General features: G+C 42.9%; 1 protein-coding gene across 1 annotated transcript in view; it reads right to left on the bottom strand.

Annotated features, from left to right (window-relative positions):
• The window catches only part of LOC147707028 (adhesion G protein-coupled receptor F5-like), a 1,085,534-nt gene that overhangs the window by 534,454 nt on the left and 530,799 nt on the right, over window positions 1-20,281 (bottom strand). The window contains exon 7 of the mRNA XM_086926248.1: window positions 1,282-1,340. Within this exon, the coding sequence (XP_086782374.1) occupies window positions 1,282-1,340 (59 nt within the window). The remainder of the gene's footprint in view (window positions 1-1,281; window positions 1,341-20,281) is intronic.

The following is a 20,281-nucleotide window of genomic DNA, read 5'->3' on the forward strand; positions in this document are numbered from 1 at the left end:
AGGTTTGTTTGCTTCTTTCTGTTACTGAGTTTTGCTGTCTGAAAATAAGGTACTAATCGAGAGATATATTAGGTTAAATTAAATTGCTTTCCACACTACAGGCATATAAAACAGTAGTTCGGCTCTGCAACGGAAACGATCTTCATGATACAGCCCGTGGTCCAAGGTGGCAGCAAATTCACGAGATTGTGATAAGAAATATAGTATCAGGTTATTATCAAGTAAAAAGGATTTGAGTGTATTTGAGTGGGTGTCACTGGCAGTTCCCCAGTGAAACCTGAAGTTTCCAAGGAAAATATGGTCAAACAGATAAAACAGCTGGTCCATGATGTATTCAGTAAAGTCTTCCAAAAAGTTTATTTTGTAGTCGGGTGGTCATTAGAGCATATTCAATCTAATAGGTTTGGGAGTTGTGTTTGTGCTCTCAATCATGAGGCATTGGGTTAGGAAATAGTATTGTGTATTAGTCACCTTCAATTTGAGGGATTCTTTGTGTGTGGATGCGGCTTCCTACTCAAGCTTAAAGGGGCATATTTATGTTAACTGGCGCATCCCCAGGGATGCGCCAGTTAACGTGCGCCACAGTGCGCCACAGCTCCGCCACCCATGGTGCGCCGCATTTATAACGCGGCGCACCATGGTGAAAAAACTGCACAGATGCGTGACGCATCTGTGCCGGAAATGTGGCGCATTGCTGGAGTTGCGTCGCAAGCGCGACGCAGCTCCAGCAAGGCTCGGGGGTACACCATCTGCACAATGCTGCGTCAAGACCTACGCCTGCTTCAAGCAGGCGCAGGGTTTTGACGCAGCATTGCCCTGAAAGTGACTGAGTGAAATCTCATAGATTTCACTCAGCCACTTTCAGGAGGCGTTCCTGCGCAGGAACGCCCCCCCCTGCGCAGGCACGCCTCCTTATGGCGCAGTGCTTTACAACGTGACGAATCTCCTAGATGCGTCACATTGTAAATAGGGCGCATTGTTTGCGCCGCAGTTGCGTCAAATAAAGTGACGCAATTGCGGCGCAAAGAGGCGCAAAGGCCTCATAAATCTTCCCCAAAGTGTTTAGAAATGATAACAGTACTGAATGAACCACTAAGTAGACATAAGTTATATTCATTATTAAATATCTCTGCAAATAAATGAATGCAAACAGTATCGATGCAGACATATACTTCAGAGATTCATTTATATTTTGTATGTATATTTATTTTTATTAATCATATTAAACTACATTAATTGATGATGACATAAATCTACTGATTAATAAATCTGCGTCCTTACCTGAAGCCTGTAACATTTGCTGATATAAAGCCTTTTAGAGTTCGGTAATTGATATTAAACTGCAAAAAAAGAACATTTACAGATGATGAGTCAAAATACACAGCAAACACTTTCCAACATTTTCGGGTAGGTTGATTGAATAATTTGCCTTCTGCACTTTAGATGCTCTGTAGTGATACTTTTTAGTCTATAATTGACAGCTGTTATGGCACAAATTGTTATTCTGGTAAAAGCGGAATTAGGCAATCATTCTGAAAGTACATTGGAGATAATTACCTGAACACGATTCAATGCAACATAATCACCGTCTTAAAAGTATGACTTTTTCAATAAAAATGTGCTTCACAATGAGGCCTTAATAATTGGTTAAGAGTTAGCAACTTTTCAATCAGATAATCTTTCCATAGGTTGTCAGTTATGTCTTCGTAAATGAAAGTAATCTGCAGTTTTTGCAAATTATCAAAACCAACATTTTGGTTTGCCTTCTTGCAGTTGTCAACTGAGGGTTTTTAACGTCTATATTAAGTTTAAAAAAATCAACAAACAGGACAGCTAAAAAGTAAATAGAAGTAGAACTTTCAGTAGACCAGTAAGAAGCAAATGGTTTCTATGGGTCTGATTGTAGCATATCGTTTTTGGGAACACTGCCGCACATTGGCCCCTTTGGATACTGAACTACTGTGACCTCATTCACAAAGCTATCTGATTCACACATGCCCATAGATTTTTTGAAAGTACAAATTAGTTTACAAAAGTGAGTGTCACATTCGAAAATGGATTTATTCAAAACAGGTTTCCAATTAAGTACATTTCATCTTGTGTTTATAGAGTGTGCGTTTCAGGATAGAAATGCCCTAGAACTTTGTGAACACCCAAAAACACAAATGTTTATGTATGAAAAAATAAGATATTTAGTTTTGTTGAAAGGATGGAGTAAATCTCTTTCCAAGGTGCAAAGAATAAATTAATGCCCCTTAAGATTTGCAGGGATGTATGGGATGAGGTTCTCTATGGGGATAATAAAGGAAAAATGTTTGCTTGTTTTTTGCATACAAAAATATATATATTCATTTTGCATTCGATAAAGGATTTCACAAAACCTTTCAGGATTGCACTTGTGAAGCTATGCCAAACATGGGTTTCCAGGTACAACCTTGAAATTTTTCATGAATTACAAACAGATGGAAATCCCTGACCAGCCAGGGTCTGTTCTCTGCCTCGCTGTAATGAGCTCTTTCACTCCGCTCACTGAAGAGAAGGATGCTGCTCTCATCAAAACCACTATATCAGGAGCTCCAGCGGACCCATACCCTCCAAAGGTACTCCATTCGGTTTCAGAAACCACCTCTGCTCATCTTTCCCTGTTGTTAAATAGGATTCTTGAGTCTGGCTGCTTCCCAGGTGCCCGAAAAAAAGCATCTATTGTGCTGCTTTTAGAGGAGCCCTCCTTTCACCCCTCAGAGGTGAAGAACTAAAGGTCTATCTCGCACCGTCCCCTTCCTCCTAAGATCTTAGAAAAGGACATGAATCAGGAAATCTCTACCTTCTGTGGAACTACAAATTATCTTGACCCTGCACAGAATTGGTTTAGACCTAATGCCTGCATAGAAGCACACTGTCTTATTATCAGCCATGGAAGAGATAAGAGCCATTGTTTGTAGAGGTGACAATGCAGCTTTGATTCTACTGGATCTGTTGGTCGCATTTTATATGGTTGACCATTCATTTTTGGTCAACCGTCTTGAAAGGATAGGCATCAAAGGTACAGCTCTCAAAATGATCAGGTCTTTCCTGTCAAATAAAGAGCAAATGGTGGCCTTGAAGGATTTTACCTCTGCCCCCTTAACGCTTTCCTGTCGGGTCCTTCAGGGATCTTCATTAAGTCCAACCCTGTTTAATGCCTACATTACTCCACTGTTGAACTTATTCAATCCTGTGCATTCTCTGTATTCTCATATGCCTACAACATCCAAATAGTGGTATCTGTTTCATCAGAACCTGAAAAAGTGGCCAAACATTTCAAAACCTGTATGGGTAGTATTGCCAACTGGATGCAGAAGAACTGGTTAAAGCTTAATATGGAAAAAAACAGAGGTGTTGCTATTTGGTGGCAACTCCTCCTTCTGGAACACCTCATGATGGCCAATAAACCTTGGTCCCCTTCCACTCCCAGTACAGAAGGCAAGACATTTGGGGGTCACCTTTGATATGGAATTGCAGTCATACACCACTCAAAGCAGGTAAGAGTCTCTTGATTTCTCATGTTAAGAATTAAACAAATAATTCTCCTTTTTCTCCCGTTGAACTTAAAGAAAACTGTTATCTTGGCCCTAGTCATCTTTAAAATAGATTATTGCAATGCTTTATATGTAGCCTCTCAAATGCACCTTTTTAATAAATTACATACACTTCAAAACGCGGCAGCCAGAGTGCTGATGAATCTTCCAAAATGTTACTCAGCCTCTAAAGCCATTAAAGAATTGCGCTGGCTGCCTATTAAGAGGAAATTAAGTTCAATGCCTTTTGCTGGGTCCATAAATGGCACTCTCCTTCTTCTACTCTACAGTCTAGCAATGCTAGGAAGATTGTTTGTGCCTAGAATAAAGAGTTCATTGAAGAGGAAGAAGTTTCTCCTACTCCGCCTCCAAATGGGGGAATTCTCTGCCCAGCCTTCTAAGAGCCCAGCCATATCACTTAAAATTCAGAAGGGAACTAAAAACATATCTTTTTAGCTCCTCTACTTAATATATTTTCCTAATTTCTCAGCAAAATTTGTTTCGGTTTCCTGGCCCAGTTCTAGTACATCACTGCCTTTTCACTGTATTTGTCTGGTTTCAACTGATTCTAGCACCAAGACACTGATTGGTAATCGCATCCATTATAACATTATTAACATAATATATCTCAACGTGCCAAGGTCAGGGCCCCACATGTTGAGGAAGCCCTCCCCTGCCTGCCTGGGTTAAGAAGTTCTGACTGGGTTCCAGGTCAGAGCACTGGCAGGCTTGAGAGGTGGAAGCCCCCCACCCTGGGCTCTTTTCTCCTGTCCATCTTGTCCGAACATGCCTTTGACATATCCCTGAATAGTCAGGAAGGCTTCCTCTACCTGCCCAGGTTAAGAAGTTCTGACTAAGCCATGAACCAGAGTTCTGTAAGGCCAACAGAGCCCACTGACTTGGAGGAGTCAGGCTCTAAGTGCATGTCCTACAGTGTCCCTGGCCCCTCCAAGGGTGAGTGGAGTCATTAGATTCCGTAAGAGCAGATGGCCGTCCTTCAAACCCAGCCATCTGGTTGCTCCAAGTCTGGACAGCTGGTCACATGCCATAGGAATGCATGGCATGACCAGATATCCGGGATGCTCTGTAGTCCTGATGAAGACATATTTGACTCCCCAAGCCCAGCCAGGTCTCCAAATCAGATGGGTCCTCTCCAATGGCCCCCTCTGTCACTCGGTATGCAGGGATTGTAAGAAAAGTGGGTAAATCACATTTTTCCTGATTATTATGCACAAGGTACCACCTTGTCTGCTGGCTACTTTCCCCAGGTGTCGCGAGGGGTTGACCAGCCTGCCCTGGTCACCCAGGAAGCCAGAATCTGCAGCTGCTTTTCACCACTGTCCAATTGGCCTTTCCTCCGAGTTTACCTTTCTGGAGAGCAGACAGGGATGCAAAGCTGACATCCCATGAGGGAAGCCTGCTTGGGGACAGTCTAGCCAACATTTTACTCTGATCGACTGGACACACTTGATCCATTTAGGAATGGACTGTTTGGAAAACCTCAGCTGCTGTTTCAAGAAAAGAGCTTCCTTCTAAACTGTCTGACTCAAGTGACAGCCTTTTTTTTTTTAGGCCACCCAGCAGAGCGAAGCACAAGCAGCCTATCGGCTTGAGCCGGCCCCCAGTTTTTTGACCAAAGTGGATGGATGTCGGGTAGTGCTAGTCCTGTATGCCATGAAGTGGTTCGGCCCCACGTGCCAGACCATTGCTCTTCTCTACCCAGCGCAGTTCCAAAGCAGCTTAGAACAACTATTCTTTGGGGAGTCCCAGTAGCTCAGTCCAGCATCCTTGTGTTTACTAACTTGAGCTGCAACGTGGCCCACCCCCAACTTTCCATTGTCGTGGAGCAGGCTGAGCCCGCTGGTGCGTGTGTGACTGACTTGTCCTCCAAGACCTCTGCAGGCATGCAGAGACTCCCACGGCAGGCTACCAAGGACTCTGAAGGTCTGTCCCGGATGGGCCAGTGTCTCCTTCTACTATTCAGTAGGTGTGGCTACGTGGTTGATCCTGTCTGGTAAATAAGCTTGTCTCAAAGAGTAAGTCATGCACGTTGTAAGTACACAAGACCAGTACAGTGAAACTGAAAATGGCTCCTTAAATCAGTTATGATGCCCTTGATCACTTGTTACTTTGATAACTGTGGTAATTCTTGAGCTAATACATGCTGATGAGTGCTGACATCTGGGAATCCCTGCATTTATCAGAGCAGGAGCAATCCAGGCTTGCCCAGCCACTTTGGTGACTATAGATAACCTTCAGTGATCGCATGTCCTCAAGATGTGGTGAGACATTCAGATTTCTGCCTTATCAAGTTTCGATGGTTCATTGTGTGCCTACCATGGTGATCATGGGTGATGATGAATCAAGGTTCAAGTCCAGACAGGAAGCCTGAGAAACAGCTACCATTTCCAAGGAAGGCAGCAGGTGTGCAAATTACCCATTCCCGGCTCAGGCATTTAGTGTTGAAAATAACAATACAGGACGCTTTCGAGGCACTGTAGGTGGAATAAATACTTGCAATGCTTTCATCCTTTCTCTCTTGCACATGCAGGGGGGTGAACGTTGCAAACGTTGTCTGTGACTCTTGGCATTGGATCACTCACCTCATGCGTCCATAAAGAATGCAGATAGCTATGAGACTTGGGCCTAGATGTATCAAGCCTTTTGCAAATCGCAAAGGCCGAAATGTGCAGAATTTCGGCCTTTGCGAATCGCAAACTGTCTATTTGCATGTTTTGGCAGGCATCAAAAATTCGCAAATTAAAGAATCGCAAAAATGTGCGATTCCTTATTTTGCCATAGCATTTAAGGAATCGCAATTTTGCGATTCCTTAAATGCTTTGTATGTAGCATTTTACAATTGCGAATTTTGGATAAGAAATCGCAAATTACCACCAACTTGTAGTTGATGTTAATTAGCGAATTCTTTTAAAAATGCACAATTTGGCATGTTTGAAGGTGGCATGTGATGCACACACATGCCCATAGGGCATGTATGTGCGCCATATACACGCACATGTAGATTTCAGGGGTGCAGCAGGGTGTCTTTGAGACACCCCTGCACCCTTGAAATTATTCTCAATTTGCGATTAGCAAATTGCGAATCGCAAATTGAGAATATTTTCACAATCATTCCTATGGGCCTCCTGGCCCATAGGAATGCATGGGAAATTATTCCTCAATTGCGAATTCGCAAATTGCGAATTCGCAAATAAGGAAGACTAAGAAATCACTAAAATATAGCGACTTTCTACATACATTCCATTTTGCGATTTCTAAATAGCGATTCCTTACAAACCGCTATTTAGAAATCGCAAAATGGAATCTTGATACATCTGCCCCTTAGTGTGAATTGCAAAACACATTGATCATGAACACGCGCAGTCCTGGATTCTGTCCAGGGCTATGCCTTTCTGATGTTCGATCGTATGGCAAATCGCTCCAGGGCTTCCCAGCGGTGGGTATGGGAGGAGATGGCTGGTGTTGTTGCAGTTGACTTCACTCCCTTTGTCCCCCCTCAAAGACCAGGTCCTGATCGACTGACGCAAGACCACCCTCTGGTCCTGGTCCTGGTGCAAAGGTATGCTATCCCATTATGGCAAACCGCTGAATTTATGCATACTACTAAACAAAGGAAAAAGAACCTAACCAGGATTCTCTCAGTAACTGCAAGTGAAGAGGAAAGAGCCCAGCACCGAATCCCTGCCTGGTGGTGGTGATAAATGGCTCATGTGTATTCTCCATTTTAGATTCAACTTCTTAGGTTAACATCTCTTTTTTGTGGCGCCCTTTGCCACATTTTCTGCTAAATGCATGAATGTCCTATATGTGAATCTTTGATAGGCACCGACACCCTGCAGGCTGTGCAATTAGTTCCAGGGCTGTACATGTAGAACACAATTCCACTGTTTTCCTTTCTTTCTGGGCTTGTTAGGAGACACTTCATTTTAGCGAGACAAAACCAAATGAGCTGCTCTGTGCCTCAGTCACAGTTGATAAGGGCATTATATAAAATACTTCTGTGCTAATGCTCGGTGCGATGAGCACTTATATTCTGGGATCTTCACAGAAACGTGGTATTCTGTGACTCAGATGCAGCCCTGCTGACTCTGATCTCCATCCTGATCAGGAAGATAACCTGTGCCCTGCGACTGGCTTCCTGACACCTAAGAACAAGGCATGGGGGTGTAATGACAGAGGTATTGGTACTGATTGGCTCGGTTATGACCATTGCCCACCAACATCTCAGTATATATTGCTATCACTCGAACACATATGATGTTCTTCCTGTTTCCTACTTTTATCTCACCTATTGGCAGGGCTTGCCTATTGGCTTTGACATAAATTTATGTCTTCTTATACACTATTTTTGCTCTTTTTCGGGCCTAAAGGCCTATGCTCGAGCGATGCCATGTTCTTTTCTGACACCATCTTGCTGAGCCTCCTTAGGTGAAAGGCAATGTTTTAGTTTCTATGTGGTTGGCTAGCACTGAACCAGCGAGGACTGGTCCTTATCGGTGGAATGTGCTCTCTCCGCGCCAGAGCCATAACAAACGCTTGGCCAGCTGCTGTTGTGTTCCTGGTACGAGGTGGTACAGGAATCCTATGAGAACGGTAGGCGGGATGTTCTAGAAGCTTGCAGAGAGGGCTACATTCTATATTAGTGTAAGCGGGTCCAAGTGAGGGTGAGATGCTGGTCCGGCAGTTTGGCGGTCTGGTGAAACATCACGGTGCAGACGTGCAGTCGTGTTTGTGGAACAGAGAGTCCTGGCCCAACCAGAGAGGGACAGAGAGTCGGACCCTTCTTCAGATTGCAGATGCCTAACAATATGGTGAGGTGTTCCATGTATGTCTAACTTTATCTAACTATACCTTTATTTTCAGGTTCTATGTATATGTATGTGTTGATGATTGCCTGTGATATTTAGTTATTTCTTCTTTCTTGTCATTTTGTTATCATGTAATAAAGACCCCTGAAATATATAATTTGCCCTTATTCTTTGTGGAGGAAGGTCGGGCCTCTTTTTTACCAAGTACTTACAGAGGGATGGGCTATTTCTCCTCTAATGGGTAATTGTAGACACAGAAGGGAAATCGGCTCCTAAGCAGGAATATCCAAATTGCTGGTAGACCAACTCAACATAGTGTAAGAGGTATGAACTCATTTTCACAGGAAGGTGTTGCTCGTGCAGGTGCGCATTGATCGTCGGTGGACGTTGCTAATTCGTACTTAGGTGCGTTGCTCGCGCAGGTGCGGGTTGATTGTCGGGAGACGTTGCTGATTCGTACTTAAGTGCTTTGCTTGTGCAGGTGCGCGTTGATCATCGGGAGACGTTGCTGATTCATACTCAGGTGCGTTGCTCGTCTAGATACACGTTGATCGTCATAAGACGTTGCTGATTCATCGGAAGACGTTGCTATACATACCCTCGAAGCTATGATCTGTATTATCTTTAGTTGTTAGTATTATTAAATAACTAAAATGGACACCATAAAAACATTCGGTTTTACCGATGACGATTTCGCTAAAATGCTTGGTCTTCCAGCAGACGGCAACCAAGATTTTTCTGTACCTAAAGGGCTCAATGGAGATTGGAATAAATTGCTTAATCTCCGAAAAAAATCAAAAAAGGACAGAATTACATGCCAAATTCATGCTCGATTATTTACGAGCTGGTACCATCCCTATCGGACTTAGAGTCCGCAACATCCCAGGGATGTTCATTGAAATCAGACAGTTCCTGGAGCGATGGGCCCTTATTTCCAACTGTTGCTCCAGGGACTGGATGATGCTTATTGTGGAAACGGCCAGGGCGTGATTGACATCCTCGATAAGGAAATTCGAGAATTGGAAGACAAACTGAAAGAGGGGGATGCAGTAGATGAGGGGAAAAGGAAGCTTGAGGAGATCCAATTTGAACTGGAATCCTTCTCCGAATACCTACTCAAAAGAAAAACTGAAAAACTGAGGAAGGATATTCGAATGTTCTCCCAGGAAAGGGCCTATCCCTACCTGGGAACCAATTTTTATACCACCCAAGAAGAGAATGCACCTCGAGGACAGGCACCTAGATGGGGCCAAGGATGGAAAGCCACCACCTTCTCAGAAACGACTGATTCCGAGGGGGATACCCCCGAAGAATATGACCCTAGCTATGACCAAGGACACAACCCCAATCAAGGACATAATTCCAACAGAGGAAATAGAAATGGAGGGTATGATCGCAATTACCAACAGAATCGTTTTTTAGGGAACCGCCGGGGCAACACCCGTCCACCGTCGAGAGCCCCACAAACGAGGAACTACCATCAGGGTCGCGGACAACCGCAGATGTATGTGCAGACCCGCCATCATCAGTACTGGCGAACATAAGGGGGCTCCCCGTGTTCAATTTGTCCAGTGAAACTATAGACCCAATGGCCATCCAACTTCTATCGAGGGGCCTATCCTTTGTACCATCTGCCAACTTTAATAAATTTGAATTGAATAGAGACCTACAGCTATTTTTCAGGAAGGTCCGCCTTCAAAAGTTTTTTCTAGAGGCGCCACCTACTGATAACGACAACAATAGATCTGGTTGTAAACCTCCCTCCTCATTTACACCCTCTTTAGAAATGGTGGGACCGGAGGTAAGTATCTTCGAAAAGACAGTCATGCATAAAATCAATAAAATGACAAAATATGTACCTATACCTAAAGCAAATTTGCCCACTCCAGAAAACAGAGCCCTCAAGGAACTTGAATCAAACAAAAATATCACAATTAAACCTTGTGATAAAGGGGGTGGGATCACACTGTTCGATACCACTGACTACAAAAGAAGAATGACCGAATTGCTTTCCTCCTCTGGTCATTACATACGGATTACTCGGAACCCTGAGAACGCTCTTAAAAAACGTATATTGACAATGGTTCAGAGAGCGTTCAACCAAAACCACATCTGTGAGGCTGAAGCTGAATTTCTTACCCCGTGTAACACCAAAATACCCATTATATATGGGTTACCTAAGACCCACAAGAACAGCTCGGACCCACCCATGCGACCGATCGTCTCCACAATTGGCTCTGCTACCGAGCCACTGTCAAAGTACATTGACAAATTTCTAAATCCGATGGTGACTGAACTGGAATCATATGTGCGGGACACAGGACACTTTATCCAGCAAGTGGAAGGCATTCCATTCTGTGAGAATTCTGAAATAATGGTCACCCTTGATGTGGAAGCATTATATTCTAATATTCCTCAAAGAGGGGCGTATGATGCTATCGAAACGATACTCTCAAGAAACACCGATATCACAAATAATGGATTCATCCTACAATGCCTCAAAATAGTTCTGTTTGAGAACTACTTTGAATTCGACAATATCTTATATAGGCAGGCCTCTGAAGTCAGCATGGGAGCCAGTTGTGCCCCAAGCATAGCTTGCTTATATATGGGGGAGTTTGAAAGAACAAACGTCTTTAACGAAATGGCCCCCTTCTTTGAAAACGTCAAGAGCTGGAAACGGTTCATTGACAATATTTTTTTCATCTGGAAGGGGGCCGAAGATCAACTCCGTGAATTCATCGAGTGGCTCAATGCGGCGGACTCCAATTTGAGATTTACCAGCCATATCAGCAGATCCAAAATAGAATTTCTGGATATCTGGATTGAACATCACGAAAACCTCATTAAGGTATCTTTGTATACAAAACCCACGGCTCGAAATACTTTACTTCAATATGCCAGCTTCCATCCGCGCAGTCAGAGGGATAGTATCCCCTACAGCCAGTTCCTTCGTATTAGAAGAAACTGTACTGATTTACATGACTTCCTGATTCAAGCAGACATCCTACAGGAAAAACTCAGTGTCCGAGGTTACCCACCCAGATTGATTAAAGAGTCCTTTAAACGAGCAAGATATACCAACAGAGAGGCGATGTTCATGGAAAGAAACTCTGAGAAACTAAATCAACTAGTATGCGTGACCCGTCATTCTGAAATGAACCATAGAATCAGACAAGCCATCAATTCGAGTTGGCATATTTTGAATTTAGAAAATGAGAATACACACTTAAACCGTCCCATCTTTGCCTTCAAAAAAAATCCTAACCTGAAAAATCACCTGGTAAGGGGCAAAATTCAAGAAACACCAGGAAATAACCAAACCACCATAACTGGTTTGGAACCAGTATACGGCAACCACAAATGTGGGACATGCCATATTTGCCCACTGGCCATTGTTGGTGATACTGTTAGTACCAACACCCGCACGATATCTGTTAGACGCAATGCCACCATGGCCAATTGCCATACCAGTAACATCGTTTATTTGATACTGTGCCCGTGCAATCTCCCATATGTTGGGGAAACAGGTAGAGAATGCCGGGTGCGAATAGGGGAACATAAGTCCAACATTAGGAATCAAAAATCAGCAGCCCCTATGGTAGCACATTGGCTCGAAAAAGATCATAAAGAACTGGAACTTCGCTGGTTTATCTTGGAAAAGATAAAGGCCAGCCCAGGAACTGATCCTGTGTGCCTCCGAAAAAAACGGGAGGTATTTTGGATTTTTTATTTGAATGCTGTTGAAAAAGGACTAAATGAAGAATGTCCTTGGCACCAGGCATTCCTGTAGAAGGATCCCTTGCCTATCTGACGCAAAAACTATATAGAAAATAGAGGATAAAAAATACCTGGCAACATTTTTATATTTCATATATTTTTTTGTTGTATCTCCAATAATATAAGGGAGACAAAAAGGGATTGATGTAATGGACCCCTAAATAACGCCTTTGGTTCCCTCTAGGCGTAATTGAACTTGGAACCTTCCATTCTAAGATGGTCGCTATATAATTACTATAACCATCAGGTCCTTCTCTTAGCTTGACAGCTCTTAGCCAGTTTACCCAAGATGGCCGCGTTATAACTTCCAGTGTAAGTAAGGCAGGTAACTAGCGTGCTAGCGTCCTATTAGTTTACCCAAGATGGCGGCAGGACGCCGTATAGGAAAAATGAGTCCTTCATCTATGTCCGCGCACCTCTAACACAGCTGGTGCAGCTTTCCGTGAGGCGCGAACAATCTCCTATTTAAACGGGAATAGAGACGAAACGGGCGAGAATCCTGTCTCCCGCAGTAGGTCGACCGGTGCAGTCGGCTGAACCCCATTTAAAGACGACGGACCACTCCTTGAATGTAATTGTCATAGAGCGGTAATCTGGGACTTAGACGGAATCGGGTAATCCATATATGTAACAGGTTCCATCTTTGTTATTCGCCACTAGGAACCTTATCGATCCGTCCTCCTTCGTGGCAGTAGGTCGACCGGTGAGGTCGGCGGAACTCCGTTTAAAAACGCCTGACTATTCCTTGAAGGTAATTATCTCAGAGTGACTATCTGGTATCTTTAGACAGGATCGGTTGAATCATACAAGTAATGGGCTCCCTCTTTTTGTTAATCGCCACTAGGACTCTAATTCACCCGTTCTCCCTTGTGGCAGAAAACACAGCAGTGGCTCTCCGTGTGGCACACCGTTTTTTGCGGTATGTATATTTGACCTACATCGCTCTCCACTACGTGAAAACTTTCAGGGATGTTTTATACTTATGTGTTACACTCATCTCCCTTCCCAATAGAAATTTCGACCGATAGCTACCAGCCGTCCTAAACCATCAGAAATACGGCGCCCCTAGACCACTTTTCAGACCTTCCTGTTCCCGATTTGAATTTCGCTGGATATTGCCAATGGATAACTAATATATCCAGGTAATAAAGCTTTGCTATTTACCTATCCAACTGTTGGACCATATAGTTTAATAAGGGCCACAATAAGCGTGTTTATTTTCTCAACAGGGAGTGGTTTGGAAACTATTAACCCCTTGTGCCTTGAAGTTTAACCTACTCCCACTACCGCCTGACTCCATTTTATAAGACCCTTCAGGTATATTGTGCCAATATGATAACCTGTTTATTGCAAACTGAGATTAGCCAATAAGACCTTTTGATAACTCATGTAAATATAGCGATCTGTTTAGTGGTATCTGGGACCATATGAGCTAAGACAACCCGCAAGTCTAACCCATTACCAACGGAATCTGGAATTAATACAAAGCTCTACCATAGGCTTATTATATAGAATGTTGATTTAAAAACGTGTTATACCCCGAAACTGCCTGATTATATGTTTAACTTTATCTGTGCCATGACCAATAACATATGTAATAAGTTCTTAATCTACTCCTACCATAGGATCAATACCTTCGGAGTCCAGTCAATGGAAGTAGAAAGTATTAGCCCCCCAGCGTAGCAGATCCAACTATACGCCTGTGGTTCCTTTTAATAAAAAAATATAGGTAAATATTATTGTATACCTCTGAGAAATCATGCCAATAACCGTCCCCTAATTTTCTATATATAATAAGGAACTCCTGTTCTATTCATAGGTCAGGCTCACCTCGAATATTGAAGATAAGTATAACAACTTGTCTTGTAGGATTCTGGGCCTTACTGTAATAATTTGGTCATATGTGTGTAAGAATGAAAGTATGTATATACTTAGAAAAATATGTATATATGAACTCTGTTATGAAATGTGCTCTACGGTTCATTTAGCCTAGGCTATCGCTATGCCTTTCACCGATTCCACGCAATAGGGAATCGGTTCCAGGGAGTGTTTCTAGGTAGTTTGACATTGCACAGTTACAAAAGGTCAACCTTACGTGTATCGCATCAATATACAATGTGTATTTAAAATGTTAAAATGAACCAGAACAATGAAAACTGTATGTTGAATATATTTTTTTGATTGATATTGCATATATATAGAACATAAAATTAAGACTTTTTGCTTTCTATTTTCAGATTTTATACTTGTGCCCCTCCCAGTATACTGCCCCCAGCCCTGACGAAGGTGTGGCCTCATTGGCCTGTCACTGAAACGCGCGTCGGCTTGTGTCTCCAGGAATACGGTTCTTTGTCCTAATTACATCAGGACCCGTATTAATGTCATCTGCCTGGAATAACATCCCGATCTATGCAACATACTGACCATCTATGTGTTGCACACGCCAGGATTAGAAGAATGAATGGAAGAATGAAAGTTGAATGTTAGAATATTAGGTGGAGTGAAAATTTATATAAGTAAGTGTGATAGTATGTTTGGTGTGTGGCTGTTACTGGGTAGGTCTTAATACAGTACAAATTTCCCCTTCCGTTGCTTTTCCTCACATCAGTGTATGTCCTTTTTATGCTCTAAATGTATCACGTGAAACTAAAGTACAATTTACCTTTTATATTTTTGTTACTTCAACTCTAAAAAAAATATATTTAAAAGAAATAAAAATATATATATTTCTAATATGTTCTGTCAAGTTTACTTGGATTGACCTTGTGTTTGTTGTGTGCAGTGTCAGCTCCTAGGTTAATCACCCCTTTTATATATTGTTTGGATCCTCTAGTTAGGGCCATTATATCCCTAGGCAGGGTGCTTTCTTTTGTTCTATTCCCAGCTGCTGTTGTGTTCCTGGTACGAGGTGGTACAGGAATCCTATGAGAACGGTAGGCGGGATGTTCTAGAAGCTTGGAGAGAGGGCTACATTCTATATTAGTGTAAGCGGGTCCAAGTGAGGGTGAGATGCTAGTCCGGCAGTTTGGCGGTCTGGTGAAACATCACGGTGCAGACGTGCAGTCGTGTTTGTGGAACAGAGAGTCCTGGCCCAACCAGAGAGGGACAGAGAGTCGGACCCTTCTTCAGATTGCAGATGCCTAACAATATGGTGAGGTGTTCCATGTATGCCTAACTTTATCTAACTATACCTTTATTTTCAGGTTCTATGTATATGTATGTGTTGATGATTGCCTGTGATATTTAGTTATTTCTTCTTTCTTGTCATTTTGTTATCATGTATAAAGACCCCTGAAATATATAATTTGCCCTTATTCTTTGTGGAGGAAGGTCGGGCCTCTTTTTTACCAAGTACTTACAGAGGGATGGGCTATTTCTTCTCTAATGGGTAATTGTAGACACAGAAGGGAAATCGGCTCCTAAGCAGGAATATCCAAATTGCTGGTAGACCAACTCAACATAGTGTAAGAGGTATGAACTCATTTTCACAGGAAGGTGTTGCTCATGCAGGTGCGCATTGATCGTCGGTGGACGTTGCTAATTCGTACTTAGGTGCGTTGCTCGCGCAGGTGCGGGTTGATTGTCGGGAGATGTTGCTGATTCGTACATAAGTGCGTTGCTTGTGCAGGTGCGCGTTGATCATCGGGAGACGTTGCTGATTCATACTCAGGTGCGTTGCTCGTCTAGATACACGTTGATCGTCATAAGACGTTGCTGATTCATCGGAAGACGTTGCTATACATACCCTCGAAGCTATGATCTGTAGTATCTTTAGTTGTTAGTATTATTCCTTTCTCAGACAGGTATTTTAAAGTGTGGTGTTTTTATGCATTCTGGGAAGGGACTGTGATGAGTAATGACTCCATAGCTAGCTGAGACACCGATATAAGAGAAAAATAGCAGTCATTACATCTTGGCATCGTGACTCACAGGATCCTCGGGTGGAGAGTGTGTAGGGGAAATCGATGATATTTTGGCGTCGTGACAATTATAGAGTTGAGGCTGAGTGAATTTCAAAGAAAAGATACATTATGTTTTCTAGGAAACCAAAGACCGAGTTTCAATTGTCTTTGGAGATTCCCGAATGGGAATCAACTCCATTTGGAGTACTGGCTCATGAATGGGCTAATTCGACGGGTTTGAGTGAAAACTGGAATTTGGGTTTGTTTGAGGCTGAACCGGCTCAGGCGGTGTCATGTTTACAGAAAGTGCAGGTAGTGAAGGGAGAAGAGCTTCCTATATTAGGACGAATAGGATGGATTTTGCTAAACGCTTACAGATTAGTGCATGAAAAATATGTGAAATTACGGCATGAGTGTAAAGAATTTGAAGAACAATATGTGGAAGTAAAGAATGCAAACACGCTGTTGAGATGTCAGAATAATTTACTTGCAGACAAGTTAGAAACTTATCAGACTGTCGCAGAAAGGGCAAAGGGCTGCAGTGCGTATTGCTAAATACAAATACAGGCATAGAAGAGGCAGAGTCAACAGCAGAAAGGTACGTCTAGTTAGCGTGAAAGCAGGGCTTGATTGGGATCCCGAAAAGTGGGATGGAAATATCTGGGACTCTTCAGAGTTTTCAGGATCAGGCGAAGAGAAAAATAACAGAGCAGAGTCTGTCAAAGCTCAAAATGAAGACAAATTAGAAGCGTGCTGTGAAAATTAGATTATTCGTTCTGCTCCTCTTGTTTATAAGCAGGTGATGATGACACTGTTAATAAATCAGACTGGAAACACACTGGCTGATGTGATCGAAGCAGTTCGTGAGCTAGGTGAACTAGGAGAATGGATGAAAACAGAAAGCCCATCTAGATCTGAAGTCAGTACAGATAACAATCGATTAAGCAGACGAGATATGTTCCTTGCCCTTCTTATGGATGGGGTGAATGTGGCAGGAATTGATGGGGAACCTACTGCTAAGTTATGGTACATGTTTCGAAAGCGAGGTTTAGATAGGAAGGAAGGGAGCAGGAAAGTTAATAAACAAGATCATGACCGATGAGATTCAGATGGAAGCAGTGATGAGGGTTATCAGAGAGGGAGAAAAGATGAGTCGTCGAATTATCAAAATAGTTAGGAGAGGGAAGAATCTGCCAGACACAGAACATTGCAAGTGAGAGAAAGAGAGAGAGAAGAGTATGGTGATCGCAGGGATAGAAACGAAAGAGGTAGATCTCCAGAATTGAGAATGGGAGATGGACGAGAGAAATCTTCCGACCGGAGGTCGCAATCTTGCAGGGGTGGAAGGAACCCATTTTATGAGGAAAGAGTGTACGAGCAAGATGTATTACCTAAACTATATGAGAGTCTTTACCCTGATCTGTCTTGGGCATTTGACAAAGGCAAAACTGACTAGGAAATAGGTCAAGCTCTGGTACAAAATTGGGTTCGTAAAGATTATAGACCATATGTAGATATAGAAATCTTTTGAAGGCATCGTAATGTACAGCAGCCCCGAGCATTGGTAGATACAGGAGCGGAGGCCACTTTGATATATGGAAATCCCAAGAAATTTAAGGGACAGTATTTTACTATAACCGGATTAGGTGGTAAGGAGACCCCAGCAGTACAAACGAACCTCCAGTTAAGAATAGGGAAAATACCAAAAAGAGAATATAGCGTATTAGTGGTGCCCCTTTCTGAATACATAATTGGAATTGACATTTTAAAAGGAATGACTTTACATTTGAGTGATGTTTATTACCAATTTGGATTAAAAAATTATATTTCAACTAAACCTGTGAGAATAGGACGTTTAAAAATTCCTCCTGTGAAATTTCCCCAAGTGACTAAAGGTATTTCAATGAAACAGTATTGAATCTAAGCCTCGGCAAAGAACTACGCTCCGTTCGCAGAGTTTTGGCAACTCCGTGCTCCGCGGAGATCGCGTAGTTGTCGAATACTCCGCAATCGGCAGCGTAGCGTAGTTCTCGCGCGCTCAATAGCGTTCTCGCGCGCGAGGCAATGTCTTACCTTGGTTCTGCATTCGCTTTCTCTATGTTCTTTCCCGGTCGTGTGTGCCACGATGTTTGTAAACCCTGCCGCACAATCCCGCGCGACTGTGCAAACGCGATAACGTCATTTGGATGCGCGATCAGGTCATTAGGACGCTCAAGGACGCTTGTCGTAAGATCGAATTACCGAACATGCAAAATTGCAATCTGGCACAGAATAAATCGCGAGAATGGGCGGGACGATTGAAAAAACAAGATGGCCACGCCCAAAGCCCACCTCATGGGTAACTTTGCGCGCTACACATCCCGAGCATGCAGGCAGCACCCCAATCACGCGCACCGCGCTCCCGAAGAAGAAAAACAGCTCGCGAAGATGTCGAGCAAGATACTACGCAAGCTCGCCGAGCTACGCGTAGCTCGCGGAGTGCAAGAGCAACTTCGCGTAGCTACGCGAACTACGCCCACCCTTAATCGAATCCCAGGTGGGCATGATGAAATTAGTGCCACTATTTAAGTCTTGATGGACGCCGGGGTTGTAATTACGATCACTTCTGCTTGGAACAATCCCGTGAGGCCCATGCGCAAGAGTGATAATTCTTGCGTATGACAGTTGATTACCACAAATTGAACAAGCATACACCTTCTTTGACTGTTGCTGTGCCAGACACTGTTACTTTAATAGAGAGAATCCAAAAACATCCAGCAACATGGTACGCAACTATTGACATTGCTAATGCTTTCTTTTCCATTCCTATTGCTCCCGAATGTCAGGAACAATTAAGTTTTACATGGAATGGTAGACAAATGACGGTTCGGAGTTTGCCCCAGGGCTATTTACATAGTCCGACAATCTGTCACCGGCTGGTGGCAGAGCACTTAAATGAAGTGCAGCTGAGTTCAGGAGTACAAATTTATCACTATATCGATGACATCATGATTCAAGGTGAAACACAGGAACAAGTCCAATGTCAGCTAGATCAAATTATAACTCATTTGCAGAGTAGAGGATGGGAGATTAATCCTGACAAATTGCAAGGTCCAGCACAGAGTGTGAAGTTCCTAGGTATTTAATGGCATGACGGAAACCGAGAAGTAATTCCACAAATGAGACAGAAAATTAAAGAGTTTGCAGTACCACGGAATAAGAAAGAAACTCAGAAGTTCTTTGGTTTGTTTGGATTTTGGAGAAAACATATTCCCCATTTGAGCCAGATTTTGGCCCCTTTGTACAAGGTTACACGTAAAAAGAATGTGTTTGAATGGGGTGAGGCGCAGCAAACTGCATTTGAGTTGGCAAAAGAGGCGATTTAACATGCTTTAGATCTGTGGCCGGTGTGCGATGGTGCTATTGATTTGAACGTGACTGTACAAGGTTCATATGCAAATTGGAGTTTGTGGCAAAAGCAGGGCAGAACGAAAGTGCCTTTAGGATTCTGCACTAAGAAACTACCTGATGCTAGTGATCGTTATACACCTTTTGAGAAACAGTTGAGGACAAAATACATGTATGGTTTACGGATGGTTCAGCGAGGTACATAGGAGCAAAGAGGCATTGGAAAGCAGTTTCGTACAACCCTGTCCCGAAAAAATTGTTGAGTACTACTGGTGAAGGGAACAGTAGCCAATTCGCAGAATTGTATGCTGTTCATCAAGCTCTAAAACAAGAATTGCCAGGAATTTGCCACCTTTATACTGATTCTTCCCTTCGTGGTATAATCATGAGTGGAAAATTAACTCAAAAGAGTTATGGGGCAAAGAACTGTGGAAAGAGATCTGGAGTTTGTTATCCCAAAGTACTGTTACAGTCTTTCATGTTGATGCTCATACTTCCATAGATTCCATTGATAGACTTTTTAACATTATTGCAGATGAAAAATCTAAGATCTCTGAGGCGGAGGTGGACATGCATGATTCCGATATCATGGGTCTGGCAAGGTGGGCGCACCAAAAAGCAGGACACTTTGGAGAAAGAATTACTAGCAGGTGGGCTGTAGATAGAGAATATGCATTCCCTTAGATGTTATTAAAACTGTCATTTTGCAATGTCCCATTTGTCAGCATTCTCAACAGCGAGAAGTTTCCTAAATAGTGAGAGGTTAATTACACCGAGGTAAGTCACCTGCATAGATTTGGAAAATAGATTATATAGGTAATTTGCC

The sequence above is a fragment of the Lissotriton vulgaris genome, chromosome 6 (assembly GCF_964263255.1).
Source record: "Lissotriton vulgaris chromosome 6, aLisVul1.2, whole genome shotgun sequence".
NCBI lineage: Eukaryota > Metazoa > Chordata > Amphibia > Caudata > Salamandridae > Lissotriton > Lissotriton vulgaris.